The sequence below is a fragment of the Trachymyrmex septentrionalis genome, unplaced genomic scaffold (assembly GCF_001594115.1).
Source record: "Trachymyrmex septentrionalis isolate Tsep2-gDNA-1 unplaced genomic scaffold, Tsep1.0 scaffold108, whole genome shotgun sequence".
Classification (NCBI taxonomy): Eukaryota; Metazoa; Arthropoda; class Insecta; order Hymenoptera; family Formicidae; genus Trachymyrmex; species Trachymyrmex septentrionalis.
Genome location: NW_017304207.1, coordinates 128,018 through 143,509, shown reverse-complemented (window position 1 = coordinate 143,509; position 15,492 = coordinate 128,018). Strand labels below are relative to the sequence as shown.

The following is a 15,492-nucleotide window of genomic DNA, read 5'->3' as shown; positions in this document are numbered from 1 at the left end:
ATATATATATATATATATATTTGAAAATAGTGTCCAACTTTTTATTGAGTTATAATATTTATATTTTTAGTATAAGAATTAAGACAATAATGTTTGGAAATGTTTCTAGTATTGAAGCTTGTATTAAATCTGTAATTATACATATTTTTATCGATATGTAGTATTTTATGTTACTCTATATATTTCAGAAAACAAAAGTCATTCACATAATATAGAATTTTTGAATCAAATTAAAAATGTACTGTTTATGTGCATGAACCAAAGTAATAAATTATGATGTTTTTATATTAAATTGTTTATATTAATAAATTTTTAATTTATTAGGATTATTAGAAACCACTAATCCTTATACTGTTTTATTGTTTACATGTGTAGCAAATGTTTTGAATTTTATATTCTTACAATATTATGTCAAAGAGCAAGCTTATTTGCCAAAACACTATTATGTTATTGTCTATGCAATTGGCATTATTTGTCTCATATTGAATTTTCTGTAGGATTTGTGGATAAAGGACATCTTGATGGTTTCATGGCTGATGGCATGGCACCAGCCTTGAAAAATGGCCACAATTCTGACATGGATTTTGCTAATCAATCAGTGAAACAATCGTCTGACGTATCCAGTGTCGTTTATGCAGTTGGTCACTATCCCCCAAAGCTTTTACACAATCTCAATGTACAGAGGCGGGAGAATAAGTTCAGTGATGTGGGACTGGTGGCGGGTGATAGAATCATTAGGGCACACAGATCAGTACTAGCCGCTGGTAGCGCCTACTTCAATGCCATGTTCACTGTCGGCCTGGTTGAGGAGCAACAGGAGCTCGTGGAGATCCATTCAATCTCTCCTCACATTCTCTCTCAGTTGGTGGACTTCATCTACAGTGGCAATGTAGACATCACGCAGGATAATGTACAGGAATTATTTGCTGCCGCTGACATGTTAGAATTAGATGATGTGGTAGCTGGCTGTATCAATTATCTCAAACAGCAACTGCATTATTCTAATGCCCTTGGAATTTACAGGTGAGGAGACTATAATTGTAAAAATTTAAATTAAAATATATTCTGAAAACAGATGAAAAAAAAAAATCCAATAAAAAGTCAATGCAACAGGAAAATTATAGAAAAATTATATGATGACATGTGTCATTGCTGTTAATTGCAGATTTGCAGAAGTACATAACAGACTAGATCTTTTGGAGACTGCCCTACGCTTTATAGAAGCCAATTTTCCTCAAGTCTGTCAGGAGGAAGAATTTTTGGACTTGCCCAAAGAACATCTTGTTCAATTTCTTAGTAGCGATTACATTCACATCGATACCGAATGTCAGGTTTGTTATTCCCAGGAGATTAAATAATCCAAGTGTATAATTGCAATTTACATATTCGAAAAATATATTACATTTGACATATAAAATGTGGCATAAACGTATTTTTTTACTTTTTACAGGTCTTCCAGGCTGCGTACAATTGGATCGTTCACGACATCCCTGCGCGGAGATGCTACGTATTTGAGATCCTCAGCCACGTACGCTTGCGACTGTGTTCATTAGCAAGACTAGACCGTATTATCCTAGACTGCAAGGACGCGAGTCTAATCGTCGCGCTGCGATCTATACAAACGGATCTAGTCTCGAACAAAGGTTGCCTAGTGCCTCTTCATGCCCAGCCCCGGATCTGTGCCAGGAAGAACATTCTGGTAATCGGCGGATCCAAGCGGGAGCATTCTGCGGATAGCTGGGGCAGAACCGCTGAGAGTACTTACGAAAGCATCGAGAAATATGACATATTTACTGGGTACAATCTTCTGCAACATTTTCTTTTTACAATTCTTGGCTGTTAAAATGAAATGCAATAAGTTTTTAGTTACTTGAATTAAACTTTCCAGAACAAAAAGTTTGATTAAGCATTGTTATTTGTTCTTTCTCGTTGGTTGGTTTTTTTTTTTTTTTTTTTTTTTTTTTTTTTTTTTTTTTTTAAAGAACGCATCGGATTGTGTTATAAAATTATCAGATATCGGATATCCGGAAAGAATGTAACATCGGATATCCAAGATCCGGTCTTTTCTATAATTTCTTAATGTTAAGTTTTGTTAGAGAATTAACAAAATCTGACTTTCTTTATTTAATAAATAAATATTTCTTTAGAGAATGGAGCGAAGTAGCTCCAATCAGCATAGGACGCATTCTACCTGGAGTAGCTCTATTGGACGGCAAAGTATATGTTATCGGTGGTGAGTTGGAATCTTGCATTATCGCCAACTGCGAATGCTACGATCCTCGTGACAATGTGTGGACTCCCATCGCTTGTATGGAAGAACCTAGATGCGATTTCGGTCTTTGTGCCTTGGATAACAGTTTGTATGCGTTCGGTGGATGGGTGGGTGAAGATATCGGCGGCTCCATCGAGATATATGATCCCATCAGCAACACGTGGACTCTCGAAGGCTATCTTCCGGAGCCACGGTTTAGTATGGGTGTCGTAGCGTACGAAGGTAATAATTTCAAATCTAAATCCAATAATATCATAATTATGATAGTTGCATAACAGTTAAATTTATAAACATCTTTTCTTTTATTTAACGGCAGTAAAAACTTTTATTGAAAATTTATAATATAACTTTCATAAATTTTCCCTATAGGATTAATTTACATTGTGGGTGGCTGTACCCATAATAGTCGACATCGACAGGATGTGTTAAGCTACAATCCCGTAACCAGAGAATGGAACTACTTGGCCCCGATGCTCACACCACGCTCGCAAATGGGAATCACTATCCTCGATGGATATATGTACGTCGTTGGCGGTACCAGTAAGAATCAGGAGGTCTTGACATCGGTTGAAAGATACTCTTTCGAAAAGGTAATTTATTTTTAACTATCACTTATATATGTTTAGTAAGTAGAATATACACGTTTTTTCTATAAATGATAATAAATATTAATGATAATAAATAGATATTTATAAAATAGTATAATTTAATATAATCTTAACTGATCAACAAATTTGTTATAATGTTTCAGAACAAATGGAGCGCCGTCGCTCCCATGAGCATGGGTAGATTTTATCCGGCAGTTGCAGCGGCCGACAGTCGGCTTTATGTTATAGGCGGCGATCAGTCGCAAGAGATAAACTTCTACCGCACGCAAATCACAATTTCTACTGTCGAATGTTATGATCCACACACGAATAAATGGCACGAGTGCGCCTCTTTGCCATCAAGCAGAGGCGAAGCGACGGCGATCGTTACACCTTTCTGATTGCTATTTCGCAAAGATCTGTTTGCCGTTTGACGTATTGATCATGCCTTTTTATTTTTCCAATTTATTTTCTTTTTTTCGATGTCTGTATCTGCTCTGCGTTGTCCATTTTTACCAAGAGCATTGTATCTGTTAGCTAGATAGTCAGTTACACTGCTAAAGAAATTGTAGCTTTATTAATTTCTAAATATTCCAACGGCATTTTCAAGATATTTATGTAGAAAAACGTGATATACTTCGAAAAATCGTATATTGTTATTGGAAAAGATTACTTATTATTTCTTATAGATATACGGCGTAATCACTAATCTATAGGAACTAACAGGTTGAAGAACCTAAAAAAAGAGATGGAAAGAAATGTAACGAATGAATCTTGATGTATTCAGGATGAAACAGCCCAAATTTAAGAAACTCGATTTATATATAATTATATATATGCTATTATAATATATAATTCGATTTAGTTGGATAAAGTTTCTCGCGCGCGCGCACACACACACACACACACACACACAGAGAATTTGAGTTTTTTAAATTAAATATTTTTAATTCTAATCCTGAATTCGAGTCATAGAATCTGAAGAATTTACAATCCAAATTGTGAAACCAAATCTAAAATATAGTTCAAAGTCTCCAGAATTTTAAAATTCACTGGAAATTCCAAGATTATGGAGAATCTATGATATGTTATATTTGCGTTTTTATTTTGTTGCGTGAATAGGCAAATGAATTAGACAAGATGATTATTATTCGGAACTGTAGATCAGATCTCTAATGTATTTTTTCTATTATTTATTTATAATCAAATTATAATATGCAACAGATTTAAAAAAAAAACCGAATATTGACGTACGGTGTGCAGAAATATTTGAATACTTTTATTAATTAACAAGTATTAACTATATTTTATTAATTACGAGTATTAAAATTATGTACGCTAGGAAGGACTGAGCCTCCTGATATAATATAGTCATATACCAAAGTTATTATAATTTTAATCGTATCACTACAAGTTAATAAATTCGTTAAGCGATGTGTGTAAGGAACTGTATAAGATGATTCCAAAGATATTTATCTTTGGAGCATAAGGGTCTAAGTCTTCAAAAGTAAAAGAATTACAGAATCAAAGAGATTCCACAGTTTAAACAAAATTGGAATATGCATAAATATTAGATCTTAAAATTCAAAGAATAAAAGTGTAAAATTAAATATTGTTTTAAAATTTTCAAATTGAGAGTCCAAAAGAATCAATCATCATTTAGAAATTGCAGTCTAAATCTAAAGAACATAAAAGCACGTCTCGAAATTCCATCGGAAAGTCTTGGAACCTTTAACTCTTGTTAACGTTTTGGAACTATACAGCTAAAAATTCAGAGATTTCAGAGTACCTTATTGTAATAAAATAATGTTTCTTAAAATTAGCGTGTGTGCGGAGCAGCACGTCTAATGTTTTATAAAGTTTAAGGCCACATTTTATAAAAATAATCTAAGAATCGCGCGAAGAGTTGCCGCCGTTCTCTGTAATTAGTCGTCAATGTAACAATCCAATTTGTTCAAAGGTGTTCGGTGCTACATACATGAACATCCGTGAAATGATATTCGATTGTTCTTAAATTTTTCAGTACAGGGTAAATATGGCGAGATGACCTTGTTAAACAATTTTCTAATGTAATGTAAATAATTAACTAAATTTTTGAATCTCAATTTCCTTTCTTCATTGTAAGATAAAAAGGAATAAGATAACCACTTAATCTCATTTTGCATATTTTTTTATATGTAAATTTGTAAATCCATAAGTTGCTAAATCTATTGGCCTAAATGTATTATATAAATAAATACAAGAAACTTATTCATAACGCGTGCGGATTTTATATTTGTGAAAGTAATTGTGAATAGATTGTCTGTAAGTACTTGTAGGTATTTTAAAAGGTCTACATAATGACACATTTGTAATCTTACTTAATCCTAGATTACTACGAAATGATATTAAATTGTTTCAAAAACAAAGATAATGAAACATTTGTAGGAAAAGAAATTTATGTTTTCTCTAAATTTGTAGATAAAATGTCCACGAATTTATGAATTTATTTAGACATGAACAGAAAAATCTAATAATATATTAATGAATCCAGTGAATCTAGCAATTTATGGATTTACGATTTTATGTGCATGCGATAATATATGATGTAGTATATATGTATAAATGTACAAAATTAAAATTTTTTACAATTAGTTTTTATATTTTTAAATATTATACTCTTTACTCTTTTAATCTCTATTAGAAAAACTTTCAAGATAATTGAAACAATGGGCATCTCTAACATATTTATCCCTTTTAAGTAAAAGTCATTAAAAGAAAGTTAGAGAATATATAAAATGATAAATATACAACAATTTATGTATATTTGTGATCAACCAATAAAAACTACTAAAATAATTAGTGCCGATTCCGTTCATTTCAAATTTCAAAAATCCTTTTCAATGATAAGAAATCATTTATTTAATTCCTACATATAGTTTATTTTTTTATAATTAATGTGAGTTTTTTAACAAAGAACACAGGGAAATTATTTACAATATGATCTTTTTTTATTTGATGATATTTGTGCTCATCATTCAAAAGCAATATTACGTTGTTGCTAAGTAATATTAATACTCATAGAAATAGTGACTCACGAAATCTAATGTGTCAAAATTTTCCAAGAAATATTCAGACAAACTTATTTATATTTTACTAATATACAAGTTATTATAAAAATTTATTTTTATATTTCTGCTTTATATTTCTCTTTCTCTTTGTCTTTTTTTTATTCTTTCGTTATATTAAAAAAATTGTAACTTTTAAAATTGTTCATACATACACACACAATTTCGTGAGTATCTACATCAAGTCATTACATTATAAATAATAAACTATTTGATCAAATGATAGAAATAATACATTGCATTAGAAAATTAAATTGTTCGAAGAGTGTCAATAATGAACTTTTCTTTTTAAATAGCTTTACAGTTTAAATTAACAGAATTCAAAATTTAGAACAGTTTTTTTAAACAAATTGAGATCCTGAAGACTTAGCATCCAGTATTTAGAATTTAGAAAATCTAAGACCCCTAAAAGTCTCTAAACATTGATAAAAATCCCAAAATCCATGGAATTCAAAGCTGAAACAATTTTAATTCCAATCTAGGATTAAAAAAAGGATTACGATCTAAAATAGTAGAATACAACCTGGCATATTTTCATTATGTGTCGACATTTCCATATCTTCAAGATCGACATATAGAACAATATCTATACTTTAAATTAAATGTAAGATAATACATCTTCTGCCTTCTTTACTAGAAATTGGAAATGATGGCATGATATATGTAGTTGTTCCAAACATATCCTGGAATATTAAACTCTTTTCATGCTCTAAATGCGAATTTCGTAAAAATTCAGAAAGAAAACTTCAAAATTCGTTCAAACTCATCTTTATAACGATGAATTTTTAATACGGATGAATATTTATACTTATAGATATATAAGAAACTTAGAATTGTCTTATTGCTGCAAGTTCTCTACAATACATAATCCAATTCATATCTGATATATTGGTTCTTTGGATCGTTCATGATGCGAGGATAACCAGCCACGAGAGCATCCTGTCCGCCAATGTAAAGAGAATTGTATATCTTCCAATAAACGTCACGAACTTTACGGGCTGGATGGAACAAACCCTGTAAAAAAGCAAATGCATACATTTAATACTTGTTGATAGCTAGAAAATACGTGAGCTTACGCAATTAAAATAATCATGTACTTGTAGTGTATACTGCAAAATTTTGATCGGTCCAAGTGCAACGCGCAATCCATCTACAGCATCCATAAATGCTTGGACTAAATGCGGCGAGGTCTCGAAAACGTTCGGCCATACGTGATTTAATAAATGTATTAATGCATCTTCGCAACCAAATCCATAAACACCTAATGCCATGTGCTTAATTGCGGCACAGGCGGTCTGTCTGTGTACTAGATCTCTAGTAAACCATGAAAGAAAAGAAAAAATTGATCAGAAATAATTTAATAAAAAGTAAACAAACTTCAAAGTTTAATAGAAAAGTTTTTTTTAACAAAAAAAAGAATAAAATATATAATCGTAACAATAGAATTAATGTAATATTTGGAGATCTTACCTGTCCATAAGTGCATCTTCTAGCAATGGACTGACAGCGTATATATAATCTTTACCCATTTCGCCGATATATTCGAACAAGAACGATAAGGATTTTAATACTCCATTTTGCACGTTTAGCTCGGGTACTCTGTATTCATTCATTAATGCAGGTAGCACTGTAAAAGGGCTACAGGTTTCAGCAACGATAGCAATAGCGACTGTGGTACAAACACGATTCTGACGTTCCTGTACTTTCAAGTTGTTTAGAAGCGTTGCTAAGACATCATGTGGTCTGTTTGAAAAAGACGAAAGAATATTATATATAAATATTTGTATATAAATATATAAAAACATATATATATAGTTATTAATAAGACTTACCCAATAGCTTTGGCAATGTAGCCAAAAGTATTTACCGTCGCTCTTCTAATAGCTTTTTTATGAGCTTTCAGTAGTTCCAACAATTCGAAGCATATCCTCATCCATTCTCGAGCGGAAACATACTCGGGACCTCGATCTGCAATTCTGCCCACAAGATCAATACAATTTTCTTGTACCTACAACAAAATTAATAACAAATTAAATTTGGCAGAGTATATCAAAAGCATTCAAAAGTATAATATTCAAAACATAGAATAGCATTCAAAACATGAATGAATTTGATAATATTTTAAAAGAATTTCATTTTATCTAATAAATAATTTACGTCAAATTGTATACAATCCAATATATATACAAATTTTACCTTTTCATGTCTATTTTTTAAGATCGGTGTAAGCCTTGGTAACAAATCTTTAATGGGTGGTGTCATCTTCGTCATTCCTATGACGTTAACAATGGCTTTTAACGCACCCAAAATGCTACCTAGTACTTCTGGGTATTCCTCGCCTAAATATTCATACAGAACGACTCCTAAATGGCCCATCAGTTTTTCCTAGAAATATCGCATGTTTATATTAAATTTTATTTTTATTATCTTATTACATTCTTTATCTCTATATATTTATTAAATATTATATTATATTAATTGAGAAATTTAAAAAATGCATTCCTTACTTACCTCTTGACAAGTCTTCATAACTACTGCGATGCGCGAAATAAGATCTGCAGCTTGCTGTCTGACTTTTGCAGATTTGTTATTCAATCTCCACAATATTGTACCACATATTTGAGGAAGATATGCCTTTACTCTTTTACCCAATGTGTTTACAATAGTACCAAAGCCATTTAACATAACGACATCCTATAAAAAAATCAAACGTCCGAATTATTTTATTAATCAATATAATTTATTAATTAATTAGATCCAAAACAAACCTCAGTAGTTTGTTCCTGGAAAGCATATAAAATTCCATCAATAAGTTGCTCTTCTAGACGCGAATCGACATCCGCTGCGCCTAAGTTGCCCATTATCTTCTCAATTGTTTCCATCACCATTTTTCTATATTGTTCATTTTCATCCTTTAAATCATCTACTACTCTGTTAATAATCTCTGATGCACCCACTTTATTAGCTATTTCTACTGTTGTGTCTACAAGCTGCAATTTTAATTATTATTATAATTTTTATATTATTTATAATTTTATATTTATTTTGTTACGTACATAATTAAAAATTTATTCCTGAAATTATCAAAATAATTCTCTATTACCTGTCTGTAATTTCTACGATCCAGTGCCATACGATGATTCCAGAAATGTTTAAAGAAGTGAGGCAAGATTTCATCCTTTATGTATTGAGCTTCCACACCATCTGTCGCACAACATTGTTTAACTACCTATTTTTAAAAACACAATTTATACAGAATGTTAGAAAAAAATACTCAATGTAATATGATTAATTCATTAACTATAGTATTATAATGATATTATATTTGTAACGCTAAATGAAATCTTACCTTCAATACAATTTTTTTCATTTCTTCATCGGGAGATTGGAATTCACGTATAAGGATTAACATTACTTCCCTAGTATAGTAATTAGCGTATTCTGCATCCATCAAAGGAATAAGATAACCAATAGCTTTTAAAAACGCTGCTAAACCTTTTCCTCTATGTGTGCGAATGCCTTTCCACAGTGGTTTTAACACAGAATCAAAGCTTTCGATACCATATGGTGTTGCTGCTTCAGCCAGCGCAGCAATGGCTAACGCAGTAATGGTTCGTACCTTTTGTTGCTCATCCACTAAACCTGTAATATTTCATGCCGTGTTTATTTTTCCAAAAAACAAATAAATATAATTAAAATATATGGAAACAGAATAGACAAAATAATATGTTATATGCGTTAACTTTATATTTACCATGCTCTATAATTTCCACCAAGCTCTTCAAATGTGGTAAAATAGCGCAACCCATCAAGATAGCTATTTGTTGTACGATCTTGATACCAGTATGTCGTGCTTGCCAGGACTTCTTGCTGCGACAAACGGCTTTTAAGAATGGCAGAAGCGAAGGAATTCCAAGGGCGGATGCAACAACCGCGAATGCTCTTGCTGTCGTATTGCGCACGTATTCATCGATGTTATCAATATCTGGTCTCATTGTGGAAATCATTGTAGCTAATCCTGCAGCTTTTGCCAAATTAGAAATAATCTCTCTGCCTTCGACACGAGCATAGTAGTCTTCGTCGATCAGCAGAGGCTCGATAACAACTAAAATCTACACAAACAGCAATTTAAATAAAAACAAAGTAAAACAAATACGACGTAAAATAAGAAATAATTGTTAACGCAAAAACAAAAATAATTACCTTATGTACATACGGTCGCACCAAATCGTCCAATTTATATAGAATACGATCAATCACTTTGACCAGTAAATGACGTTCCTGATCCTCAAGGGTAGGTGACATGAGAAGTGGCAGGATTTGATTGAATAACGGTCCAGCGCCGAATTCTCTTGCCTTATCGGTGATTTGTCTCAAAGCAGCTTTACGCATCGGAGGAGTTCCATTTTTTATTTTTAAAAGCAATTTCATGATTTTTCTTTCTTTTTGCTCTTCAGGACTCAACGTTTCCTCATCCACTTCGACAAGCAGTTTATCGAAATATTGAGCATCTTCCGGCTTCATAAATGGCAAATTGCCCTTCGGTTGATTATCCACATATTTAGCGCTCTTATCTTCCGTTTGAATGAAGAAACCCTGAGGTGTACCAGCGATAGGCGTAGGCGTTGCAGTGAGCTTTCTAGCGGGTGTGCGAATAGGTATATATCCTGAAAAAGTACAATTATGCACACATATTTAAATATCAAATATTCAATTTTTCTATTTCTTTCATAAAATAATTTCGATAATTGTTATAAAAATTTGTCTCCAAGATTTTTAGAAATTTTAGAAGCTTCAGCTTTTTACTTCCTTAAAAACAAAAAATTATATTTTCAAAATATTAAATAATACACACAAAAATACTAGAAAAATACAGATTCTATACTCCTTTTACCTGCTGGAGGCTGTAAAATTTTGTATCCAGGAGGAAATAGAGCGTCCAATTCGTCATCAGACAAGGGTCTATTTCGTTCATCTATCTCGCGTTCCCAACGATATGCTTGCAGTTGTTCAGGCGTCATAGACATCAAATGTCCTGGGGTTGGAGTGGCCAAACCCATCGCCTTGGGTCCTGTCGGCGTGACGGCATTTGGAGTCAGTATTGTTGCCTGATGGGGCGTTGCAAGAGGTGTCGCTGGAGTTTGTGGTGTCATTGAGCCTGGCGTTTGATTTGATGGCGTTTCATCCCACCGACTTCGTCTTTTGCTCGCCGAAGGTGTCGGAGTTTCCTGTATCAAGTCCCCAGCAACTCGATCAGTTCTTGGAGTCTCTGCCCAACCACTATTGTGTCCAGGTGTTTCTAAAATAAAATTAATATGTATTTATATTATTTTTGTATTATGCATATATTTATATAATTATGGTACTTAATATATTAATAATTATACAATTAGATGTACTTATATTTTAAATTTCTTGATTACATGAAATTTGTAAAAATTAGCACCGATATTCTCGCAATTATATTTGCAATTATTTTTATAGTTATTTATAGTAAAGTAATATAATTCAATACCTCTTTCAGTTTTTGGAGTTTCATCCCAACGGTTTCTTCGACTTGTAACAGTTTTTTCATGAGAAGGTGTTTCTCTGCCTGGAGTCGCAGCTCCTGGCGTTGCATGTGCTGGTGTAGCATCCCACATTCTTGTACTGATTCCAGGAGTAGCTCCAGGAGTCTCTGCTCCTTTGCCATGGCCAGGAGTTTCGTCCCACCTAATAGCAGCCGGTGTTACCTGCAACAGTTATAAAAAAATGTTTATAACAAAAGAAAATTAAATTTAGATGTCACTTTAGTATTAAAATATTATATTAAATTAAATGAATGTTCGCAAGTGTAATAAAATAGAAGTGAATAAGCATATGGAAAACAAAACCACTAAATGTGATAAAATTTATAAAACACAGTAATTGCGTTCGAGAAGCGTGCTATCGCGTCATTCTATTTTTGTTTGTCTTTCATTTCTAATTAATAACAATAAAGATAAAATGACACAGCCCTAAGAAATAGCACATTCTCTAAACGCAACCAATGTCGATGTTCGTGTTTTCCTAAAGATATTTTAAATTTTAAACAGTAAATTTAAATAAAAGAAATTAAGGCATTGTAAGAATAACATGGCAAACGTACATCCGCATTATCCCAAGAAGTAGGTGTTGCTGAAGCACCAGATAATTTTTTCTGTACTGGAGTATCATCAGTTTGATCCCAACGACCTCTTTTTTTGGGAGCTGGTTTAGGCTCGCCGTTAGCTTTCAAAGTGCCATCCTTTGCTTTTTCTGCTAATCTTTTTCTCAGCTGTATAAAAATGCAAAATATATTAAAATGCTTTTATCATTAAAAATATATTTAATCTTTATATATTTATCTTTCAAATATTTCTTATATTTTTTATGTGTAAAATATATTCAGCAAATTTAATATTAAAATTTAACATACTTCTGTCTCTTCACCTTTGAGCATCTGCTCTCGCATAATTTCAGTATATGTTCTGGAACCAATATCGGGGGTTTTGCCACCTGTAATTAGAAGAAATTAATTATAATTTTTAAATTAACAACTTGAATACACAAAAGATATGCACACACATAATAATTTAATGTTTTTTTTTTTCAGATAATTAATAGTTTTGTTTATTTCATTACTATAGCTAATTTAAAATTCAAGTTATAAAAAATTATAACAACCTTCAGCGAAAGGATCAACACGCTCGGGAGAAATGATCATTCTACGTCTTTTCTGCCTATATTCATCCTCCCTATCAGCTATGGTAGGTCGTCGTCTATCCGCAAACGGATCATAATCCTTCTCTTCTCTATCAACTAAGGTGGGTCGTTTGTCCGCAAACGGATCATAATCCTATAAAAATTACAAAAAAGTCTAAATTAATCTCAAGAGTTTGATCCAACTATATAAATTTTACAAACTATATTTTGTAATATAAACTCTAATTAAAAAAAATAAGAAATGGATAAAAAAATAATATTATTAATAGTGAAATTTATTAATTAAAAATTATGAATATATTTCAAAATACATTATAACGATATACCTCAATTTCATCATTTGTTGCAATTGATGTAACATAACCATCAAATTTATTGTTGCTACTGTCATATATATCCTGATCATAGAAACCAGTTTTTCCCAAAGCAACCTGCTCCTTCTCAGATGCTGCACTCAATAACTCCTTCTTCTTTGATTGTATCTCTCTTATCTGCGCCTCAATGTCTGTAATACAGATTAATGCAAAAACATCATATTAAAATGTAGTAAAATATAATAAGAGTAAAAATATGTAATCATAAGTAAAAATACATAGATTCAAGTAAGATAAAATGACATAAGTAATGTTAATAAAATAAAAAATAAAATAAAACATGTATACAAACAAAAAACACGACATGTGTGCAAATGATCACGATGCAAAGTCGCTTGTTCGATTGATCGTTCGGCAATTTAAACCGCTGATACTTCGTATCTCGAAAACGTCCGACATTCAATCTAAGGTGCAAGGAATGCTCCAAATATCACATTAATTGTAATAATAATAATTCACTAATAGTTATTGTTTATATACTATTAAAAGTACAATCGTCAGTCACACATTGGGCAGAGCAAAACGACCGACACTCTCTGTCACTTTCAGCTGATACTTATTCCACACTAAAGTTTGCGTGAACGTCGTAATTAACGAAGGTCAATAATAAATGAAGAAGGATACCTTTATGCGTTCTCGGAATCGAGTCCATCGCGATGAAGTTTCTAAAAGCGACGGACACGGTGAAATTGGACGAAACGCACCTAGACACGCTGAATTCAGCAATACATCAGATTGCTGTTGATAAGATGATACACTGAATCTACTGACGCGCACGTGCTGCACTCAGTCGGCAGCTAAAGTTATTTAATTAGCAATTGCGCGGTAAAATTACGAATTCGCAATTGTTAAATGTTTTTTTTATATTTCATTAAATATTTAACGGATTATTAAACACTTTTATGTTGACAAATGAATTTAAAGCCAGCAATTAAATCCTATCTATAGATTCAAAATTCTAAAAGCCTTCAGCCGCTTTCTTTACTTTTCCTTTACGCATTTTGATATTACAATTTTTTAATTTTATTACTATTTTATTACTAAATTTTACAATTTTATTACTAAAATGGTATAATATCTATATACATATAATATTTAATGTACAATATTTTATTTAATATATATATAAAATGAATTTCAGTTGACAAGGAAGAGAATTTCTGAAATTATTATACATCAGTTTTATAATTTATTAATTTTATCTAAAATAAAATGATTTTTAATAAAATTTTAATAATTAAAATAGATAAATTAATAGATAATTTATGGATTAATTAATTATTAATTAATCCATAAATTAAATAATTTAATTTTAATAAAATTTTTTAATAGCTGGCGATAGTCATACTGCTGGTATTATGTTGAAGTTGGCAATACATGTACTTGGTGTGTACTGACGCAGCTTTAAAACGCAGTACATGTATAGATCTGTTTGCGTTGCTCACACTTTTTGCACTCGGCAACTTCGCTTTCTCTCTTTTCAAAGCTAAATATATCTATCTCATTTTAAGTGCAAAAATATTTAGGGATTTCATGCAACGCGGACAGGGCCTCTGTCATTAGACCTAAAGGGTAAAGCGGAGAGCACAGACTCTTGCATAATGTATAACACATGAGGTATAAAAAAATGAACCAATCAAAGTCCTTTATTTCCTTCTTTTTCGTAAAATAAAGGATTCTGATTGGTTGATTTTCTTATATTTGCGTTTCTTATATCTGCGTTTTGCAAGTCTGTGCTCCTCGCTTAAGACTATTTCCACACAACTTGTATAGCCATATAAACGTACGCATAAAGAAAATTAGCTAATCGTATTTCTCCTATAAAGACGCACATTAAATGTGATTGGATAATTTTCTTTATGCATACGTTTATGCAACTATGCAAGTTTGTGTGGATTTACCATAAATCTTAGAATATATCCACACAAACTTGCATAACCACATAACGTATGCATAAAGAAAATTATCCAATCACATTTTACGTACGTCTTTATAGGAGAAATGCGATTGGATAATTTTCTTTATGCATACGCTTATGTGGCTATGCAAGTTTGTGTGAATATACCCTTATTAGTGAAGTTGATTAATAGCCAACTTATGACTAACGCTGATTGGCGAACTTAACCGATTACTAAAATTTTCGACTACAAACTCCTTGTAGAATAAGCATTAAAATTGACGACTATTTAGGTTAGGAAATATATCAGCCGCGAAATTTAAAAATACGAAAGTATTATTTCAAAAATATAACTTCACTGCTTTAAATACATAAATTCTTTGCATTAACAGTGAATTTGTGTTTTTGAAACAGTACTTTTGTATTTTTAAAGTACTGATATTTGTGTTTTTGAAGCAGTATTTTTGTGTTTTTAAAGCACTGATCTTTTGTATTTTTGAAGCACGTGACCATAGACCATGAAAATGTGACC

The 15,492-nt window shown here is 31.6% G+C and overlaps 2 protein-coding genes across 2 annotated transcripts in view; one reads left to right on the top strand and one right to left on the bottom strand.

Moving 5' to 3' along the window:
• The window catches only part of LOC108747430 (actin-binding protein IPP), a 4,289-nt gene extending 584 nt beyond the window's left edge, over window positions 1-3,705 (top strand). The window contains exons 2-7 of the mRNA XM_018484879.1: window positions 498-1,023; window positions 1,166-1,331; window positions 1,451-1,797; window positions 2,148-2,494; window positions 2,642-2,862; window positions 3,024-3,705. Of these exons, the coding sequence (XP_018340381.1) occupies window positions 498-1,023; window positions 1,166-1,331; window positions 1,451-1,797; window positions 2,148-2,494; window positions 2,642-2,862; window positions 3,024-3,260 (1,844 nt within the window). The 3' untranslated portion in view covers window positions 3,261-3,705. The remainder of the gene's footprint in view (window positions 1-497; window positions 1,024-1,165; window positions 1,332-1,450; window positions 1,798-2,147; window positions 2,495-2,641; window positions 2,863-3,023) is intronic.
• A 2,895-nt stretch (window positions 3,706-6,600) lies between these two features.
• Window positions 6,601-13,715, bottom strand: LOC108747729 (splicing factor 3B subunit 1). The gene is made up of 19 exons (XM_018485405.1): window positions 13,688-13,715; window positions 13,016-13,194; window positions 12,651-12,822; window positions 12,403-12,482; window positions 12,094-12,261; window positions 11,482-11,698; window positions 10,861-11,265; window positions 10,170-10,633; window positions 9,721-10,078; window positions 9,316-9,608; window positions 9,070-9,195; window positions 8,735-8,956; window positions 8,478-8,660; window positions 8,163-8,351; window positions 7,799-7,974; window positions 7,437-7,709; window positions 7,064-7,280; window positions 6,793-6,980; window positions 6,601-6,649 (listed from the first exon to the last, which is right to left on the bottom strand). The coding sequence occupies exons 1-18, from the start codon at window positions 13,713-13,715 to the stop codon at window positions 6,822-6,824; spliced, it is 3,909 nt and encodes a 1,302-aa protein (XP_018340907.1). The 3' UTR covers window positions 6,601-6,649; window positions 6,793-6,821.
• Window positions 13,716-15,492: the final 1,777 nt, after the last annotated feature.